Source organism: Myotis daubentonii, chromosome 3 (assembly GCF_963259705.1).
Source record: "Myotis daubentonii chromosome 3, mMyoDau2.1, whole genome shotgun sequence".
Classification (NCBI taxonomy): Eukaryota; Metazoa; Chordata; class Mammalia; order Chiroptera; family Vespertilionidae; genus Myotis; species Myotis daubentonii.
This window is the reverse complement of record NC_081842.1, coordinates 163,253,920-163,271,142: the sequence shown is the minus strand read 5'-3', so window position 1 is coordinate 163,271,142 and position 17,223 is coordinate 163,253,920. Positions and strand designations below refer to the sequence as shown.

The 17,223-nt window shown below is 44.5% G+C and overlaps 1 protein-coding gene across 2 annotated transcripts in view; it reads left to right on the top strand.

The window, feature by feature from the left end:
- Window positions 1-12,158: 12,158 nt before the first annotated feature.
- Window positions 12,159-17,223, top strand: part of AK5 (adenylate kinase 5) — a 198,933-nt gene continuing 193,868 nt past the window's right edge. For both annotated transcript variants that reach the window (XM_059689152.1, XM_059689151.1), the window contains exons 1-2: window positions 12,159-12,553; window positions 16,427-16,613. In XM_059689152.1, coding sequence (XP_059545135.1) covers window positions 12,494-12,553; window positions 16,427-16,613 — 247 coding nt within the window. In that variant the 5' untranslated portion in view covers window positions 12,159-12,493. The remainder of the gene's footprint in view (window positions 12,554-16,426; window positions 16,614-17,223) is intronic.

Below are 17,223 nucleotides of genomic sequence, written 5' to 3'. Positions count from 1 at the left end.
GCTTTTAAATTTAGAGACTTCTTGGAGTTCATATTGTTTCCTTATTTATGTTTATTATAGCCAAGTTAGGTTGACAAGATAAAGACAAGATTTGATGGAATTATAAATTTCCCATTGGTAGGTAAAATATTAATACAGATGAATGAACACTGAAATTCTGGAACAGGAAATCCCAAGTATATTCCTGAAATAGGTAGAAATTCCTCTCTCCTACTTGTACAAGAGGTTAACTTGTGCAACATGAGCTCAGACGGTTACAATAAGTCAAAGGCTAAGGATGAAAACAGAAATGTGGTCAGTAAAGTAGTAGGGAGAAACCACCATGTGCCAGACCCCTTGAGAGCAAATCGGAGTTCTTTTCTGTGTGTCTGCCTTTGTAAGTTAGTAAGTTACTTGCGGCTATTAATAGTTTCCTATTGTCCTCGGGCCAAAAAACATGAAGTCATCCTTGATGATTTCTCTCAAAGACCACATTCAATCTGTCCAGAAATCCTGTTTGCTCTACCTTCAAAATATACCTAGAATTGAACTAGTTCTTATCGCTTCTACTGACATCATCTCATATGAATCACATGGCCTCCCAGCTGCTTTCCCTGCTTATACCTTGTTCTTTTACCTATTTCTAAATTGGCAGATAGATGTTCTTTTAAATGTCAGACCATGTTAGTCTGGGCTCAAAACCTTTCACTAATTTCCTGTTTGGTTCAGAGTAAAAGTCCAAGAACTTGCCACAATTTACAAGGTCCTATGTGATTTGGCCTTGTTCCTCCTGCCCATATCCTCCTTCACCCTGTTCCAGCCACATGGGCCTCCTTGCTGTTGCCAGAATGTAACAGGCATCCTTCCTCCCTATGACATTTGAACTGGCTGCTGCCCAAGATATTGGCTCACTCCCTAGCTCCTCAAATCTTTGCTGGAATGTCATCTTCTCCGTGACACTGTCCCTCACCACTCTATTCAAAACTGTAACCAGCTTCTGGCCCTCCTTACTCTCCTGTATGCCACTTACCACTTTCTAATAAACTAGGGGCACGGTGCACGAAATTCGTGCACTGGGTGTGTGTGGGGGAGTGTCCCTCAGCCCAGCCTGCCCCCTCTCAGAGGCCTCAGGCGTTGACCCCCATCATCCTCCGATCGCCTGATCGGCCCCTTGCCCAGGCCTGACACCTCCACCAGAGGTGTCAGGCTTGGACAGGGGACCCCCATCTCCCCCGATCACTGGCTCTGGCCCCCACCCAGGCCTGAGGCCTCTGGCCCAGGAATCATGCCTGGGCAGGGGACCCCCATCTCCCTCTGATCGCTTGCTCCACCCCCCGCCCAAGCCTGACGCCTCGGACCCAGGCTTCAGGCCTGGGCAAGGGGACCATCATATCCCCCCAATCCCCGGCTCCGCCCCCCGCCCAGGCCTGATGCCTCGGCCAGAGGAGTTGACCCTCATCACCCTCCGATCACCAATCACCGGATCGGCCCCTTGATCAGGCCTGAGGCCTCTGGCCTAGGCGTCCAGCCCGGGCAGCGGGGACCTGCAGCTGCAGCGGCCCCGCGATTGTGGGCTACGCTTTAGGCCCAGGCAAGGGACCCCTAGCTCCTGGGACTGCCAGCCTCAACCGTGCCCAGCTCCCATCGCTGGCTCCACCCCTACTTCCTGCTATCACTGGCCAGGGTGGAAAAGGCGCCTGATTCTCCGATCATGGCTGGGGGGCAGGGCAAAGGCGGCCCCAGGGCCGCCTTTGCCCTGCCCCCCAGCTCTTATCTCCCCCCTGGGTTTCTGATCACTGTCAGTGGCAGGGGGCTTCTTCCTGCGTTCCCTTTCGCCTCCCTGCATTGTGCCTACATATGCAAATTAACCGCCATCTTGTTGGCAGTTAACTGCCAATCTTAGTTGGCAGTTAACTGCCAATCATAGTTGGCAGTTAATTTGCATATAGCCCTGATTAGCCAATGAAAAGGGTATCGTCGTACGCCAATTACCATTTTTCTCTTTTATTAGATAGGATGATACACTTAATTATGATATATGTTGTTCATTTTCCCTCTACTAGATATACAGGGTGGGGAAAAAGTAGGTTCACAGTTGTGAGTACATGAAACACAGTGTTTACTATTGTATTGTGTTATTTATTAATTATTGTATTATTTTCCATATGAACAACTGTAAACCTACTTTTGCACAACCCTGTATGCTCCATGAATGTGTTTTATTTACCTACGTGCCCTGCAGCACAGCAGTGCCAGCGATGCCTGGCAAACAGTTAGTACTCAAGAAAGAATAAACTAAATGAAGTATCATAAAATACTATTTTCATTGTAACTTGTGTAGCCTAATCATGTACTTACTAGTAACCTTGCGCACGAATCCGTGCGCCAGTAGTTCGTTGCAGCCCTCCTGTGAGTCTCCACCCACTGCCCTGCCCTCCTGTAGCTCCTCCTGCCCCCTTTCCCCACCCCCCACCCCCGGCCCCTCTCATAGCTTGCTGCCCTGCCCCCTCCTGTAGCTCTCCACAGCCCACTTGTAGATCCCTACCCCACCCTCCTGCTGATCAGTGATCCAGTCATTACATAATGACCATTTGCATATTACATCTTTATTATATAGGATAAACCATGATGTTTCTAGACTTTACAAAGGTAGTGCTTGAACCAGGTTTTCTCAGCACCTAAAGATACTCCCACATAGTAAATGGCTATAAGTAGCCATTAACTCTTTCAAGTCATTGTGGTACAATTTTAAAAATGCTTCAGCATGTTTGTTTTTAAAAATATTAGAAAGTTTACTTTTTCCTGCTAGGGTATCTTTCTAAATTTCTTTGGCTAAGTCCTAAGTACTCTATAGATACAGATATAGATAGTTCATTCCCACATTCATGTGTATCTATCTTAGGCCAAGCATTGCCCAAAGTACTGGGAAAATAAAGATTTATAGGAGATGGTCCTTGCTTATGAAAAGTTCATAACCTCACAGTCAGAGAGACTAAGTTATATGTAAATTATTACTTAAAAGCAAGCAACATTGTGTTTAGAGGAGCAATTCAAATCTAAGTGCAATATAAAGGTACAGGCAAAGGGCCATGGATGGCAACTTCACTTTTGATCTGCGTATTAAATGATAAAATAGCAAGAAACAGTTAGGAGGGCATGGACTTTAAGAAAAAGATGGTTTGGGATTTGAATTCCATAATTCACCATCTTTTACTTTTTACTATATCTCTTTATTGAAGTACTAGAGGCCTGGTGCACAAAAATTTGTGCACTCAGGAGTGTCCCTCAGCCCGGCCTGTGCCTTCTCACCGTCTGGGTCCCCTCAGGGAATGACCACCTGCTGGCTTAGGCCTACTCCCTGGGGGATTGGGCCTAAGCTGGCAGTCAGACATCCCTCTGGCAGCCCGGGAGCTCTCGGGGGATGTCCACTTGCCAGCAGGGAGCAGGCCTAGCTGCATTCGGACATCCTTAGTTCTGCTGAGGAGGCGGGAGAGGCTCCCACCACCACCGCTGTGCTGGCAGCCCTCAGCCTGGCTTGTGGCTGAGCAGAGCTCCCCCTGTGGGAGCACACTGACCACCAGGGGGCAGCTCCTGCATTGAGCGTCTGCACCCTGGTGGTCAGTGTGTGTCATAGTGACCAGTGATTCCCAGTTGCTCTGCTATTAGGGTCAATTTGCATATTACCCTTTTATTATATAGGATAGAGGCCTGGTGCATGGGTGGGGGCCAGCTGGTTTGTCTAAAGGGTGTCCCGGATCAGGGTGGGGGTCCCGCTGGGGTACCTGGCCAGCCTGGGTGAGGGGCTGAGGGTCATTTTCAGACTGGCCACACCCCCTTCAGGGTGGGGGTCCCTGCTGGGGTGCCTGGCCAGCCTGGGTGAGGAGCTGAGGGCTGTTTTCAGGCTGGCCAAGCCCCCCAACGGGGACCCTTACCCCATGAGGGTGTGGCCAGCCTGAGTGAGGGCTGATGGCTGTTTGCAGGCTGGCCACAGCCCCTTCATGGTGGAGGGTCCTGCTGGAGTCCCTGGCCAGTCTGGGTAAGGGGCTGATGGCTGTTTGCAGGCTGGCCACAGCCCCAGCCACCCAAACTCCCAGTGGAGGCTGGCTGGAAGCAGGTATCTGGGATTTATTTAGCTTCTATAATTGAAAATGTGTTGCCTTTTATGGAGGCCACAACCGGCCAGGGCAGGCGGGAAGCTTTGGCTTCCTCCATCGCCGGGGCAACCAAGCCTCTTGCTTGCTCCAGCTCCGTGGCTGCCAGCCACCATCTTGGTTGGGTTAATTTGCATATAGTCACTCTGATTGGCTGGTGGGTGTGGCTTGAGCGTAGCAAAGGTATGGTCAATTAGCATCTTTGTCTTTTATTAGTGTAGATAACATGTAGAAATTGCACCTCCTATTTGTACAGCTGAATGAGTTTCCATAAGATGACTTAGCCATGTAACCTACACCCAAATCAAGGAACAGCACATGAACATTAGCCCCAAAACCCTCCTTGAGAGCTCTCTCTGTCACTTCACTCCCCTATGGGTAAACCACTGTGCTGAGTTCTCACAGCATAATTTTGTTTTGCGTGGTTTTGTACTTTATGTAAGTGAAATCATATTGTTTATATCTTCTGTGTCTGGTGCTGCTTCAATATTGTTTGTGAGACCCATCCATATTGTTAGATGTAGCTGTAGACTATTGATTCTCACTGTATATAGTATTTATTCCGTTTTGTGAGTATAACAACTTATGTGTTATGCTGTTGGTGAACACTGGAGTAATTTCCAGTTTGGGGCTATTTAGAATAATGTTTCTATGAAGAGTGTAATATATATGTTTTGGTGAAATAAAAAATGCATATGTTCATCTTTAACAGTTATTTCCAAGCAGTTTTCCAAAGTGGTATGCAAGTTTTCACTCCCCCAGCAGTATGTGTGAGTTCTGATTACTACACAGGCTCATTAACATTAGTATTGACTGTTTTTCAATCTAACCATTCTGGTGGATATATAGTGGTATCACATTGTTTATTTTGCATTTTCCTGATAACTAATGAAATTACTACTTTTTACATATTTATTGGCCATTTGAATTTGAATTTGTGAAATGTTTGCTCAAGTCTTTTGTTCATTTTTCTATTAGATTTTCTTTTTCTAATTGATTTGTGGAAGTTATATATTTGAGTCCTTTATTGGATATATGAATGGCAAATATTTCCTCCTACTTAATAGAATGCCTTTTCATTTTCCTTTTTTTAAAATATATTTTTATTGATTTCAGAGAGGAAGGGAGAGAGTGATAGATAGATAGAAACATCAATAATGAAGGAGAATCATTGATTGGCTGCTCGTGCATGCCCCCCACTGAGGATGGAGCCCACAACCCAGGCATGTGCCCTTAGACCAGAATTGAACCTGGGACCCTTCAGTCTGCAGGCTGATGCTCTATCCACTGAGTCAAACCAGCTAGGGCCCTTTTCATTTTCTTTATCATAACTTTTGAGGAACAGAAGCTATTTCTCTTAATGTAGTCTGATTTATAATGTATTATTTTATTACAAACTAGAGGCCCAGTGCACGAATTTGTGCACAGGTGGGGTTCCTCAGCCTGGCCAGAAATCAGGGCCCATCGGGGCCATCTTGCCCAGTCTGGGGGAGACACTGCAGGGGATTGGCTACCAGCCCAATTGGGGATGGCCAGCTGGGGGGAGGGACTGCAAGAGGTTGGACAGCTGGGGGAGGTTGGCTCTGGGGGTGCACTGACCACCAGGGGGCAACTCCTGCATTGAGCGTCTGCCCCCTGGTGGCCAGTGCGCATAATAGCAACCAGTTGTTCAGTCGTTCAGTCAACTGGTTATAACGGTCATTTAGGCTTTATATATATATATATATATATATATATATATATATATATATATATATATATATCTTAAGAACTATTTGTCTACTCCTTGGTCACAAATATGTCCTATGTTTTCTTCTAAAATTTTTATGATTTTACCAGTTATATTTAGATCTGAAATCCATCTGGAATTGATTTTTGTGTATATATTTCAGTCAATTTTTACTGGTGTGATCTTTGACTCAGTATCATTTTCTTCTTATCTAAAAGTGGAAAATAATGCCTAGTTCAAGTTATTGTGTGAATTAAATGAGACGATGTGGTAAAATGCTTTGTACAGTAGGCCTCATGATGTGTAAGATACTGTGCTGGGTGCTACAGCATATACAGAGATAAACCCCTTCCAAAAGGTGCTGGTAACTATTCCATAAAGCAGAATATGAAAAATGTTATAACAGATTCATAAACAAAAACATGATCATGGGAGAGCAGCACAAGAATAAATAATGGAAGAAAAAAGAATTTTTTTTTAAAAAGAGGCCCAAGTTAGGAGTGAAATGACAGAAGTTCAGCCTTAGCAATGTAGATAAGAAGTTATGTTGAAAATTTTTTAAATGTAATTTTAATCTATTAAAGTGAAACTAAGAATAAATTAAAACATATAATTCCTTATTAGTGAGAGTATAGTAAAACTGGAACTCTCAAACACTCAGAATTTTGCTAATGGCACAATAAATGGATTAGGCCCTTCTGGAAATTTGATAACTAAATCAAGAAACATAAAATGCATTTTCCATTGTATCCAGTAACCTACTTTCGGAAATTTTTCTGAATAATAATCTATTTTTTTATTTTTTTATTACATTTATTGGGGTGACACTGGCACATAGTGCAATATGCAGCTCTTGTAACATAGAAGCCCACACCTGAAACCTATATGATCATACTAACCAATGAATAATAATTTAAAAGGTGAAAAAATATGCCGAGTTCTTCATACTAGAATTGCTCACAGCAGAACAGTGGGAGCAACCACAATGGGCTGCCCCAGGAGGAAATGGTCAGGTTGCTGTGTCAAAGCTGCTCCATGACCTTTCACAAGCCACTTTCTCTTTTTTAAAATATTTTTATTGATTTCAGAGAGGAAGGGAGAAGGAAAGCGAGATATAAGCATCAATGATGAGAGAGAATCATTGATCGCCTGCTTCCTGCATACCCCACACTGGGGATTGAGCCCGCAACCCGGGCATGTGCCCTGACTGGGAATTGAACCGTGACCTCCTGGTTGATAGGTTGATGCTCAACCACTGAGCCACGCTGGCTGGGCTCACACAGCCATTTTCAAAAGTGGTTATGCAGAGCCTGTGTAATAAAGTGTGTGATAATGTTTCTGAAAAGCTATGTATCTGGGGGAGTGGGAGATCAGATAGGAAAACAGCTAAAAACCCAGTAATTTGGGGGGGGAGGGTGTGGGGCCGGTAAGAAACATTGAATGAAGTCTCTTTTTAAAACTTTCTAAGTACTCTTTACCATATATGGATTTATATGAGTCATGTACCTTTGTGTCCCCACCATAACAACCTTCCTCCACATATCTACTTCCATCATATTATTAAAACATTATTACATTTATCTGTACTTAATTATTACAAGTCCATCTCTTTCTATAGACAGTGAACCCCTTTAGTCTTGTTCTTTATATTCCCAGCTCCAAACACAGGCCTAGTATCTAAAAGGTTACTTCAAAATTGTTTGATTAATGAATGCATACATTAATGAATAGATAAGTAAATAAATAGGATTCTCCAAATCTTAGCTATTCTTAGTATATGTTATTACATAGATGGAGATTTTCTTAATGCTTTCAGACATTAGGGGAGAGTTTAAAATCTTTTACTCTCTAACCCCCTCTGACTCAAGAATTCCTAGAGGTCTTTGAGATCCAGCATTCCAGTGTCTGGCTCAGCTCTTCAGCTGGTGTCGGGAAATAGAGCATTGGGGAAAATCTGCTTTGGCCAAAGAATTGTGTTATACACCATTATTTCAGCCTGCAGTCACCCCGGATTTCACAGATCAGTTTGTACATGCCACACTCGCAAAAAAGTAAAAGCCTCAGAAAGACCTTCTAAAACAAATACATGTAAACAAGGGGGGTATTTATCAGGACAATATAGATGTATATTGAAGGTCTTATAGGGTTTAGGGTTTTTTTCTGGGTAAACAAAACATTTACAAATTGCCCAGAATATACAAGTGGCCCAGTAGGTGGTCAATTAGTGAGGGAAATAGAGTAATTCGGAGGGTGATATTGTGTGTGTGTTTTTGTGCTGAATGAGAAAAATTCAACACTCAAGGATTCAATAAATAGGAATGATGTGTTTTCTGTTCAATCTCTGAATCAAGCAAAAACTTCAAACCAAAAAGCACCCTGAACAATTAGAAAATCTACTGAGATAAACTTGTTCTTATACATGTTTTGTTATGCTTGTGTTTTAAATAACACACACAACCCAAATACAAAATGACATCTGCTGAAAAAAGGAAGGAAGGAAGGAAGGAAGGAAGGAAGGAAGGAAGGAAGGAAGGAAGGAAGGAAGGAAGGAAGGAAGGAAGGAAAAAGGAAAGGGAGAACGCAAGGACCCTTAGAAAACCCCCAAAGGTACAAAGAATATTGTTGCAGGACCTCATCAACTTGAAAGCCATTCTGATGCTGCTGCCCTAAGGGAAGAGGTCGCATAGGGCTTTGCAGTTGGACTAACACTGTTGGTATTACCTTGAAATAAGACTCTCTGAGTCTGAGCTATTTCATTTTATATAATGAGAATAATACATATTTTACAGATTAAGAATTAAAGATGACGTATATATAGCTCTGTGATATACTTTATAGAGTGTTTGTCACCAGCCTTGACTCATGACAAACACACAATACATTTTTACCTTGCGCTACGTCCTAACTATCCACACCAGTGCCTATGGCTGATCCCATTAGGCTCCTCTCTGCCAGGGTCCAACCCCAGCAGGTCCAGGGGTTCCCAAAGTCGTAGGCGGAGTCGGCGAAGAAGGAATGACACAGGGACTTCTCCAGCCAGGTTTGGTCGCCATGTTCCCTCGCTTAGGTTCTCCAGCCAGGTTCTGTCCAGGTTCTCCAGCCAGGTTCAGTCACCAGGTTCTAGTCAGGTTCTCTTGGCAATTTCTGTAGTCAGGTTCAGTCCAGGATCTTTTGCCATGTTCTCTCCAGCGAAGTCCTTCTGTCTCTAGAGAACGTTCTGTGTAGGTTCTGTGTTCTGAGTTCTGACTTCTAAGTTCTGTCTCCTGAGTTCTGTGTCTTGCTGTCTTGTTACATCTGTATTTATACCAGTTGATTCAATCCTATCAATCTCTATTACAAAGGTTAGGGCGTTTCTTATCTCCATTCCAGGGAGTAAAGATTATGTAGCTTAAGCATGATTGTTTGTAGTTAAAGTGATTAACTACCCGCCTGGCACTTAGTGAAGGAGTTTCATCCCCTCCCTTACTTCAGGGAAAAATCCCTACCTGGGGAAACAACCTTTCTCAGAGACCTTGGTTAAAACGCATAGTGCCAAGAAGGTGAGCAAACATATTAAGAACAGTATGCCATATATGCCAGGTCCCTTGAAACAGCAAGCATGGACTGGCTCCCGGCACCTCTCCTGGGGCAAGGAGCTGCAACATGACAAATATTTTGCACGTCACTGCTGAAATTTTCTGTAGGCCCCCATGAAATTACAAATGGTATAAGTATCTCTTGGGAGTGGATGAGGAAGGGAATAAGCATAGGCGCCAGCCTTCTTTGGGATTTGGAAAGTGCTGTTCCAGGCATAGAGCCCTTGAGCCTTCTTTGTGTGGATGGAGTGAATGGTTCCTACCAACAGACACTTGATTAGTAGGGTACAGAGTAGGTTCACCCTTTGCTGAGACCTAGCTCGTGTGTCAGCAGCGAGCCCTCTTAGGTAATCACCCGGAGAAACATTCCCACCAATCGCCTCCTCATCTGCACCTTTGCAAAGTTCTAAGTTATTTTCCCAATGGTTACCCCCATTCCCACTTCCTCTGCCACTTCCAGCAAACAAATCTGAACTCTGCCTCCTTGCTTCAAATAAACAATTAAGTCTGTTTGATTTTCATCATTCGATCAATCACTATCTAATATGTCTTTATTTATGCCTTTGGGTGGGTATTTTAAATGTTTGCCTACCATTTATCTCTATCTGATGTTGTTTATGCATTTTTATTTGCTCATTACACGCACTCTCCAGTAGAATGTAAGCTCTTGACAGCAGGGATCATGTCTGTCTTATTTACTGCTGTATCTTAGAACCCAACCTGGGAGCAGAAGAAGCTCTATGTAGAGACACCAGACATGCAGTAGCCATCCTGATTTGTGAGCACGTGCAGGAATGCATCCCCAAGTAAACAAAGAACAAAGGGCCATGAACCCTTTATATACACAGCCTTAGCACTTCATAGCAGGGACTAATGGGCCAGCTTTCTCATGGCAAGGATGTATTTGTTATTCCTTGTCCTTTCTCTTTCCTCTCTTCCAAACCGTCAGCCTGTCTCCTGAGCATCATGTAGCTCTTTCCCCTAGCCGGCCACACCCCCTTTGCAAAAGTAATTATGAACATCTTGCCTCCTTCATACATCTGGAACACACCAAAAAGTACTGATTGCCAGTACATAAGGCTACCTGAAAGTCTGCCATATCTCCAGTTGCTATGTTTTTCCGGCTATCTATAATATTTAGTGCAATGCAGTCATTCTTATGTACTCTCTTTATCCAAGCAAGTTGCCATCCTTGCCCGACTACACTAACGTGCGTTTAGGTTACGTTTCTTCCCAGGATGGAGGATGTGAGCTGAGCTCTGCCAGATTCTTTTCTGTAAAGGATGACCTTGACAGGTCCTGCAGAAAGTGGCCTCTTCAGTCCTAGGTGCTTCACGTCAGCTGTGCCTGTTCACAAAATAAGCCTTCATGCCATGGGCGCTGGTACTTGTCAAGCACTGTTGCTAGGGAAAAGACAGTGAGTCAAAAAATGGAAGGTGGGCCTGTAAGTGATGTGGCATATTCTGAGGGCAGAAACCAATTTCCCTGGAACTGGAACACCTGCCTCATTTAAGACTACCACTTGACACATGGTTTCACAAGTGCTCAGAAAAATTTCATTTACTTTACAAAACTCAATTAATTCTTGAATTTCCTCCCTTGGGCAAAACAAAAATGCAGCTACAGCGAAGGCTTGAAAAGCAGATGTTTGCGGGAGGAGAAGTAGAACCAAGGAAAGATCTGTAATGGACAATCAGACACTGATATTTTGGAAACAGTTGCAATATTGCTTCTCCCTCTGGCCAGTCCCCAGATGTCAGCTCCTATCAGAGCCTCCCTTTCTCTCACACACCCTCCCACAGAGTCAGGCCTTGCACACAGTTAAAGATCATAGTCTCAGTGTGCCATGGGCCACCTTTCAAACAGGCAATGAAAAGATATTTTAATAGAGGAAATGAGTCATCTTGGGAGATAGGAAGAAGATGGCTACCCTTTGATAGTAAGAAGATCCTTCACCTACATTGCTGCCTTAATGCACCCACCCATACTCACCCTGGAGTGATTGGTGGCCCACTGGGTGCATATTCCTCATATCTAATTAACGATGCCACCCACCCCACCTGCTAGCCACGTTTTGAATTCCACCAGCTTTCCACCACCACCCACTTCTCTCCTCTATCTCCCCATTCCTCTCTATGGAGATAAGTTACTAGTTGGCTGCGTAGTAATCCTTCTGTTAGTGAATAGGTCAGGCTACTCTAAGGCCTCATACTGAAATCTGTGAGAATTTGTGACACAGACGGAAAAAATTCGAAGCCAGCTAGCAAAACTTTCCCAAAGGATAGAAATACCCAAGATCTAAAACTTATTTTAAGGAGATGGATTCCACACCTCAAAGCCCTCTTTCCGCCTTACCCCCCAGCTTTTCATTATGAAAGATCGTAATCTTAGGACTAAATCATAAATTCTGTGACAATTCGGTTTCTTCCTGGGAGTTCCTTAGGGACGCATGAGTAACCGTGTGGGTGGGAGTGGAGAAGTGAAAAGGTCGCAGGTTCCTAGAGCCCCTGACTCTGTTCCTCTGGCCACCTGGCCCCAGGTTAGGGCGTACCCCGGGCGACCCGGAGGGGTGTGACTGCGAGCCCCCAGCTCGCGCGCCGGCGCCCACCCCCGCACCCTGCGCCCGCCTCCCGCCCTCCCGCCCTCGCGCAGCCTGAGTGACCGCAGAGGCGGACCGGGCTGGGGAGGGGCAGAGCAGCGCGCGCTGAGCCGGAGAGGCGGGCGGGCTGCTGCCTCGCGTCCGCTTCTCCGTCCTCCCTCCTCCACTCCCTCCGCCCCTCCCCTGGCAGCCGCGCTGCCTGGGAACCCGGGAAGCCGCTGCTCCCAGCCCGCAGCCTGGGTGCGGGCGCCGGAACCAAGGCGGGGGTGGCGGGAGCGCGGAGACCACCCGCCCCGGGGAAAGGCCAGGGGGCCCTGGGCTGAGAGGGCAAAGCTGAGCGTGTGTTTGCGCGTGAGAGCGGGGGCTGCACGGTGCCCGGCGCGGACCCCTTCAGCCCCAGCCCAGGGCGCCGCATCCCCGGAGCCTCCCCGCCTGCGCCCCAGGCACGCGCGGCACAGCCATGAACACCAACGATGCTAAGGAGTATCTGGCCCGGAGGGAGATCCCTCTCCTTTTCGAGGTAAGGGGCTGAGGCTGGCAGAGGGGCGGAGGGTGGGGAAGGTCGGGAAGGGCGCTTGGGGGGTTCGGGGTGAGGAAGCCGCTCCCCGTCCCACGTTGCCGACGCGGGGCAGGGAAGTGAAGGGACCAAAAGCTCGCCCGCCCGCGCGCTCGCCCGGAGGTAGCCGCCTTTCCCGGGGACTGCCGGGGTCCTTGTCCCTAGGCTGGGCTCGGAAGCCCGCATTTCCCAGATCAAGTTCCAGACTTCCAGCGGGTCTGGCAGCAGCCTGCAGCCCTCGGAAGTGGGCGCCCAGGTGGGCTCAGGCAGCGGCCAGCCGCGCTCTCGGGACGCGAGGGTCAGGCCAGGTGGGCACGCTGGCGCCCCAGTCGCTCTGGGTCTGACTCTGGACACTGAGGGAGGGGCGTACTAGAGCCCTAATCTCTCCACGCACCTAGGGTCGGGGTCAGGGTCCCCGCGGTGAAGGCAAAGTGTGGACGTAAGCAGCCCTCGCCGGGGACAGCTTGGAGGAGAGGGATGAAGATGCAGAAACAAATCCAAACCCATCGAGTGCAGCGCTACCTCCAGGGTGGCAGGCCGCCAGCGCTGCTCTGCGCTTTCGGTGAATGAACTCCTGAGCACGTTTTCCTGTCGCCTTGGGAGGGAGGGTTCTCTTTGTCGCCTGCCCCGCCAGCCCTCACCTAGAGAATGCGGATCGGAGAGGGATGGGGAGGCGGGCGTGTCTCCTGTTGCTCGGTCTTCACACCGCATCACGGCGGCATCTGCATCTGGGGCCGGGCAGTAGGGCACTTGGAGAATGTGGAAGAGGGGGCTTGAGGAACTACAGGAACCTTGGTTAGTTCTAAACCACAGTCTCCGTCACGGATCGGGTGGCTTCCTTTTCTCCATATTTGAATTTTAAAATACTTGCTTAGGGTAAAAAGAAAAAAGAGTGGATCAGAGCCAAGCTTCATAGAGAGAACCCTGAAAGGAGAAATCCGTTCACTGCACACCTTACCCCTCTCCCCCTTTAAGATGATGACTATAGACTGATAGAGTAAACTAATGGTCTTGAGTTGCCCTTTTTTCTGTTTGGAGGGGTTTCTCCTGTCAAAAGAAATTTTAAAAGACCACTTGGGAGAAGAATTTTGTCCCTATTTTTCCAAATTATCTTTAAAATTGGCTACCATCATTACAGATCTTCATTTTTTGTTCACCTCTGTAAGCCACCTTTTTTTAGGTTCATCTGAAGCCAAGATTTTCAGGCAAACCACCTGCTACTTAGCACAAGTCTGGTATGTGAAGCCCCAAATCTAGCAAGTGTGTTACTTGTGTTTGAAAATCATCAGGAGGTAAATGTGTAAGGACAGGTCTTGGGGGTATGTAGGCTTCCTGCTAAGAGGTTTTCTTTTTCTTTTTTAATTTTCAAAAAGTAAGTATGGAGATGAAGGTTTTTGTCTTAAGTACTGCTACTGAGATCAATTTCATTCCCACACTTCCAAAAGAATCACTACAGGAGAGCTACCTGTTTGTAAAATTCTGGTTAATAGGACATCTTTTTCTTATAAATAAATGTGGGTACTATTTTTCCTCCTTGGTGGAAAGTAACCACAGAGAATTTTGACAGTTTGTTCCTGAAAATTTTCACTGTATCTGCAAATAAGTAATGGCAGGGTTTTTTGTTGTTGTTGTTTTGTTTTTGTGGGGTTTTTTTTTTTTTTTTTGGTTGTTCAGGTGTTATTCTTTTCTTTCCTTGTCTTTTCTGCATGTGAATTGGACATCTTAAGATAATGCATACCCAGAAAAGGAAGTAACTCACTTAGGAGAAATGCGGTAGTACAGTATACTTAAATGCAATCCTGGGCAATGGGAGAAGACTGCTTGCTGGTGACCTCCAAAGGCCTTCCAGTGAAAAGAATCTGTGTTGGGCTCAGCAGTGAGAGAAGTAAAACATGGCACTTCTCCATGTGATGAGTGTAGACAGCAATACCAAATGCCTTAAGTCTCCAAAATGAATTTTTTTTGTCTTAAAACCACAATCCAGGTACACAGAATTTCTAGTAACAAAGTTTAACAATTAGATATCTGTCAAACAATTAACTCAAAGAGACAGAATAATAATGTTTGCTGATTATCTTAGATCTGATCTGTGATAGTGGCTGGCTACGAAAAGAAAGGATTTAAATTATCCATAAATGAGTAGAACGCATCCCCGCCCCTCTTCTAAAAGCAATACCCTTAAGGGAATCAGTTTTGTTGAAAGAGGCTGGAAATGTATATTTTCAAGTAAAAACAAACAAAAACCTTCATTGAGTAAGTTTATCCATTTTAGGTCATAATAAGGATAAAAAAATAAAAGACAAAATCTTGAATGATTCATATTGTAGTTGGATTATGCATGGGGCACAGATAATCTGGCATTTCTCTTCATCCCACATCATATTTTTGCAAGATGTAGAGAGAGGACTGTATGGGCTTTTTAATCAGAAACATTGAGTTGGAATCCTGGGCCTAGGCGTTTCTAGATGAGGAACCTTGATCAACTCATTAACCTTTCTGATCCACAATTTCCTATTCTATAAAGTGAGGATAATAATGCTGTATAGAAATGAGCGTATATTGGGTAAGCTAATGCCTGCAGAGACACTGAGTAAGCATTGCCACAGTTAACCAAATTAACATGGGACGTGAGAAAGTTAAACACAGTGTGTGTGTGTGTGTGTGTCACAGGTTTTGACACACAAACTGGATGTGGATGCCCAAGTTAGTTTTTTCCCCTCCGTCTGCAATCGAACTTTTTTGATTGAACACTCTAGCCACACTATTTAGGATTCCAGAGAAAAATGTACGTAGTAAGAATTGCCTACCATTTTGAGCAAATTGCACCAGAATAATTTGAAAATAGAATACTGTACTTAGGAAAGATTTCAGCCTTTTAAAGGGTTGGTGTTTTAGGCATTAATAATGTACATTGGTTATCATAATCTCCAATGCTTTTTCCATGAAATGCTCTAATGGAAAATATTTTTCAGACCAGTCTAGTTTCTAGGAGTCAACATTTCCAAAGTGGTGGCATTTTTAGAAATTAGTACATGCGACACATCAGACACTAGGGAAAGAAAAAAGCAATACAGGATCGTGCTTTTTCTCCCCCTCCGTAATCTCTGCATATTATAGTGACTTATTATATATTGAATAACATTTTTTTGAGTCTCAGACTTTATGTTTTCAGTGAAGTGTTTTTCCTAATTAGAAAACTGTTCAATATGCACCTACTATGTAACAGAAAAAATGTTAGGGGCAGGAGACTGAAAAATAAACAAGACCAACACTGTGTTGTTGAAAGGCTTATAGTTTAAATGAGGAGACTAACATGTACACTGATGATTTCAGTATAAATGACAGGTAAGTTTCCTTTTTCTGTGTACCTTCGGAACATAGAAGAAGAGTTCCGTAAGCCAACCTGAGGGCTCAGGGGACATTATCTCATAATGATAATAATATTAACTAAAACTACCAACAACATTTATTGAGCCCTTACTATGTGCCAGGCACTTACTATGAATTTGACAAATATTAAGTTTTTAGTCCTTAAAGAACCCTCTGAGGTAGGTATTATTACTCCTATTTTATACAGGAAGAAACTGCAGCTTGGAGACTTTAATAGAACTGTCCATTTTAAACTAGATAGTTGCCTTCATCATTTAAAAGGCCCAGAATGCTCGGCTGAAAACTAATTGGTCAAGAATTTAAGGAATTGTCTTAACCAGACAATAACTTCAACTCTTAATTATTTATTAAAAGACGAATGCAAAGAACAAAAACAACCAGGGATTTAGAGATGGGGCATACACTATTTTAACAAAGGCGATTTTTAAACATTTTATTGTATTTCAGAGCCTTTTGAATGGACTGATGTGTTCTAAGCCTGAAGATCCAGTAGAGTACTTAGAAAGTTGTTTACAGAAAGTAAAGGAACTAGGCGGCTGTGACAAGGTGAAATGGGATACATTTGTCAGCCAGGAAAAGAAGACTTTACCTCCGCTCAATGGAGGACAGTCACGGAGATCCTTCCTAAGATCTGGTAATGTATATGCAGAATAATAGACATCTATATTTCTCATTAAAACACACCATATAGCCGAAACCGGTTTGGCTCAGTGGATAGAGCGTCAGCCTGTGGACTGAAGGGTCCCGGGTTTGATTCCGGTCAAGGGCATGTACCTGGGTTGGGGGCACATCCCCGGTGGGAGGCAGGAGGCAGCTGATCGATGGCTCTCTCTCATCGATGTTTCTAACTCTCTATCTCTCTCCCTTCCTCTCTGTAAAAAATCAATAAAAATATATTTAAACACACACACACACACCATATAAACTGTAGGCAATGATTTAATTTATTAGGTTTCCAAACTCGTGGAAGGGTATTTGACCCTGGAACAGGATTCATCTCTCTCTGCTAATTCTAATCACCTCTGTGATAAGACAAACAAAATCACATACCATTGTCCAGCACTTAACTGTAAATGAAATTTTATATTACTGACGTCATTACTTTGTGAAATGAATTGCATTAGCAGACTATGCATTGTTCTTGAAATTGCAAATAAGACTTTTCCAAATAAATGAGATGACAGACAAAAATGATAGTTATTACTAGCTGGGAAGAGATTTGATTTATTAATATGTTTTCAAAT